Consider the following 4,222-nt stretch of genomic DNA (forward strand, 5'->3'; position numbering starts at 1 on the left):
ACTCTAATATAGAAACCGGCCATTAGAAAATGAGTAAGCAAAAGTCCTAAATTCCTTAACGCAGCTGCTAAAAATGTAATTTTTACTCGTCTGTTAATACTAGCACTTGGTTAAATAACCAAGTTCAATTTGATGCCTGAAATAAGATACTGTGCTGTAAATTATCACCTTCATTTTCTTGAGCACGTGCAATAAATGCAATGTCAGCTTATCAAAACCCGTAAGAACTGCAAATATATTTTTATTAAAGTTCTCATACAACTCATACTAGGAATTCAATCAGCCTGAGAAAATGATCACCTAGTATAGACAAGGTATTTTGCATACCTGGGTGAAACCCATTTCTACACCATAAGGGAATTTATCCAGTCACCAGATGCTTGTCCCTCCCCAGTGGACCAAGAGGTTAGGCCTCTTTGCAAAGGTTTCATCCGCGATCCTTCCAGAGACCAGACACACCAGCTAAGTTTTTAAACTTTTTATTTGCATATTAAAAAAATTGTGCATTCCGATAATTAAAATCATTTGAACAAAAAAAAAATGGCACTCTGATTAAACTGCATTACAGCCTGCAGGACACCTTGGGCCAGCTTGGTTTTACTCTAGATTTCACTGTCGTCCCACCCCCACTTCTTCCACCCCACTTCTTCCTTCACCAACATGCAAGTTCTTTCCTTCCCTGCCAGCCAGACAGATGGGAGAGGCAGGCGCGGCCTTCGTTGTCAGTAGTTCTTTGATGTGAAAGGGGCAGCACAGTCATTTAAACTTGATCCAACCTCTTTGCATCTTACAAAGTTAAACAGCTAAAAGAAGTAAAATAAGAAGGCAATGCTTGTGGAATGTACAGTGCATATTGGCGGCGCACGCCTCATTACGATTCGCCTGCTTGCTTCTCCTGTTCAATCGCTGTGACCAGAAAAAGAAAAAAAAAGATGGAGGGAGATGATTAAAGGATTCAGTACAGACTACTATAAAGGGCTTTCATTTAAAGCATCTTTTCAAATCAAACATTCTGCAAGGTATTCCATAATGGAATAAAATATGTATATTGAATATACTAAATAGAAGTATATTTTAACGGACAAATGTGTTTTTATATTAATATGGCATATTAAATATTCCATAACTAAATTACTAAAGCCCTGTGTTTGTTGGCTGCAAAACCATTTTTAATTAACCTTTGCAAGCCACATTCATCAGCTGTCGGCTCTTCCCCCGCACTCCCCCCTCCCGAATTCTTCCCGCGGCCCCTCCCAGCCTCCCGCCCTCCCACCGGCCGCTCCCACCCAGCCTTTCTAAAGATGGGGGTGGGTCGGAGCTTACTTTCTTTGGAAGGCAGTGGATTTTTCTCTTGCGTCTCTGTCTTCTTCAGTTTCGACTTATCGAATTTCTCGATCTCAGCCATATCGGGTTTGTCAGACATGGTTGCGGAGGAAAAGCTGCAGGGAGCAAGCCAAGAGCGAGCGTGAGGAAGAGCCACCCACCCCCAGTGTCTCTGGGCTGGGAACTGCGCTTCTGCCCTGCGACCCGCAGCCTGAAAACCCTTCTCGCCCTCCTTCCGCTGCCGTTCCACACTCACGAGCTTCCTCTTTCTACAGAAAAAGGGGCGACACTCCCCGCGCCTCTCCTCCCCATATTTCAAAACGCTGGGGACCAAAGAGGGCGGATGCCTCTCAAAGCCGAATCTTGCAGAATAAAGGAAATTGACCAATGCGAATTGTTCATTACAGCGTTTAAAATTAAAGGCTGGCTAGGACAAGGAAATAGGAAAGCCACTTCCGAATTCAAGTGGGAAAAATCGGCAAGAATTCTTAAAATGGAACCCAGGCAGCAAAAGCGTTTCCTTTTTCTAGCCGCGGCCTCTCCGCAAAGGATGCGGGCCGGATCTGGCTTTCTCGTCCTCTCACAAAGGCGGCGGCCGCGGCTGGAGCTTCCGACCACCGCCCTACCAGCTTCCTCGCCCGCGCCACAATGCAGCCCCGCACACAAAGCGACTGCCGCGCGCCCCGAAGCCGGTCTTGCCTGCTCTCCCGGCAGTTCGGCATCCCTGGCACACATGTCTCTGCAAGAAGGGCTGTGAAAATGTCATGGCACAGCCCCACCGCCGCCAGGCTGCACAGATGCAGCCCGCGCAGCCGTCCGAGACTGGGAGGAGGCTCGGGACTCGGGAGATGAACCTCAGAACAAAGGACCTGTCTGTTCTCCCCCATCTCAGCCTCCCAGGCAACGCACAATACCTTTGCGGGCAAACACTAAGAAATTTTTTAAGGTCCCCTCCGAGCAGCACGGCAAAACGCCAGTTTTTCGGTTTTGTTCTTAAATCATCGATTTTCCCACCCCATTACCCAGCATCTAGGGTGTTTCGCACCCCCCCCCCAGCTCCCCAAAGCAGCCTGCCCCGGGAGAACCACTCCGGCTCGGCTTTAGGAAATGCCTTCACAGGGAAGCGGATGATGAAAGGGCGAGCACCGTGGGAAGGGGACTGAGGCAGGAAGGCAGGAGGAGGAAGGAGGAAGGGGCCCTGGGGCTCACCGGAGCGAGGCGCACGAAAACGAGCGAAGTCTGGTCTGCGCAGTGGCCACCACCGAGTTGTCGGGCGGGGTGCGGCGGGCGCCGCTTTATGGGCGCTCCTATGTAAATGAGGTGATGTCACCCGCCGGCCCGCTTAACTCCTTCGCGCCGCGTCTCGGAACGGCATCCGGAGGCCTGCCAGGCTTTTGGGGAGTCCCACCCCCACCCGGGGTCCACTAGTGCACCCTAACCACAACATGGCGAAAAAAATAAATGAGCAAAGCACGCTCCAACACTTCCTTCATAACACATTTTCCCCTTTTACGTTTATTTCATTACGATGAATTTTTGCAACAGCAGCGCAAAAATTGCTCTTGGGGACCAGTGCATAATAACTAAGGGTCGGGGTGGCACCTAGGGTGACAGGCATTCTTTTATTGCGAAACTGCCTTTGTCTACTGTGGACATCTCCACACAAGGGCGCGGTGTCTCTCGCTGGAGAGCCTGGCCGGCTGCAGGGGTACGATTCCTGTGACTCAGCTTTCAGACCAGTGGAGGGCATGCGCCCCACCCCGGGCCTCTTTGTCTTCCTCGCTGGCGTTCCTCTTGCCTTGGGTGGGACGTAAAGCACCCTTCAGTGATTTTAAAAGAGAAAGTTTCATCACTGTAACATCCATATTGTTTCATCAGCATAATTTTTGTGACCACTCGACACTAATATTTGCTGGGTGTAGGGTAATTTGTCTGGAGTTTATAGGGTAAAACACCTCCCTCTTAGCAAAATAAGTCAAGCTCAAGCTCTGCCATTGACTTTACTGCCTGGCAATGAGGAAGTTCTTTACCTTCCTCTTCCTTATTTTCATAAATTATAAAAGTGATGGCTAAGGAGGCCTGCGTTGAATTCCGAAGACGACAGTTACATGATCTCTAACATCTTAAGGTGAAATTCAAAAATCAAATTATATTTTCAAGGGAGCGTTTCCAGCACTAGAACATCTCTGAAGTGCATCTGCATCTGGAAATATAAGAAATTCGGGTAGAGGGAAGCAGTTTTCAAAATGGCACCTGACTCTGTGAATACCAGTGACCCACTTGCTACTGAAAATTAGTTACAAATACCATGGCACGCGCCTGCAAATGGCGTGTGAAAGGAAAAAGACTCCCTGGTTATAAAGAGGCCTAGCTGTGATTATTTCTAAGAAACAAGGCAGTGTGCAAAATATTCCTTCTCCTTTTCCGTGGCCTGGGGAAATGTTTCTAGAAACCCCTTGCTAATCATTTTTATGGCACAGGCTTTTGTCTCGCTGGGGATTAGAGTCAACCTTATATATAGACCCTTGAATGCCACTGCCAGCAGCTCGGACTTCCCCGTTTCTTCATCTACTTGACTTCCTTTTTCCTGGGGAGGAAGGAGGTGGGGGTGAGCAGGGGCAGGTGACCGTCTGGTTCCCTAGTTAATGCTCTGCTGGGTGGCTGCCTTCCTGGCCTCCAAACGGGGCACTGGACCTGTTCGTGCATGCACCGAATGTCACCTGTCTGGTATCAGTCCCCCGCCTCTGTTCCATGTTGGGAGTCCACTTCATCGTTGAAACACAGAAAAGATCTTGCAGGGTGCCTTTAGAGCTGGCAGCTGCTGTTGTACCGACACCGTTTCCGCAGGTTCTGTGATTCCATTTCCCCTCGCCCAGCTGCTGTCGAAAATCATTTCTTT

The 4,222-nt window shown here is 48.9% G+C and overlaps 1 protein-coding gene across 1 annotated transcript; it reads right to left on the reverse strand.

Moving 5' to 3' along the window:
- Positions 1–463: 463 nt before the first annotated feature.
- LOC105478272 (thymosin beta 4 X-linked) lies at positions 464–2,689 on the reverse strand. Its single transcript, XM_024791684.2, has 3 exons — positions 2,533–2,689; positions 1,324–1,439; positions 464–906 (listed from the first exon to the last, which is right to left on the reverse strand). Exons 2-3 carry the CDS (start codon positions 1,421–1,423, stop codon positions 872–874), a joined length of 135 nt encoding a protein of 44 aa, XP_024647452.1. The 5' UTR covers positions 1,424–1,439; positions 2,533–2,689; the 3' UTR covers positions 464–871.
- Between the last annotated feature and the right edge of the window lie 1,533 nt (positions 2,690–4,222).

This window comes from Macaca nemestrina, chromosome X, assembly GCF_043159975.1.
Source record: "Macaca nemestrina isolate mMacNem1 chromosome X, mMacNem.hap1, whole genome shotgun sequence".
NCBI classification, from domain to species: domain Eukaryota; kingdom Metazoa; phylum Chordata; class Mammalia; order Primates; family Cercopithecidae; genus Macaca; species Macaca nemestrina.

What these genes read in the sequence shown, in the direction of transcription:
- LOC105478272 (XM_024791684.2), bottom strand. Translation starts at nt 1,423, where the DNA reads ATGTCTGACAAACCCGATATGGCTGAGATCGAGAAATTCGATAAGTCG. An exon ending in TCCACTGCCTTCCAAAGAAA is followed by an intron (nt 907 to 1,323) that starts GTAAGCTCCGAC and finishes TTCTGGTCACAG; the next exon opens with CGATTGAACAGGAGAAGCAA.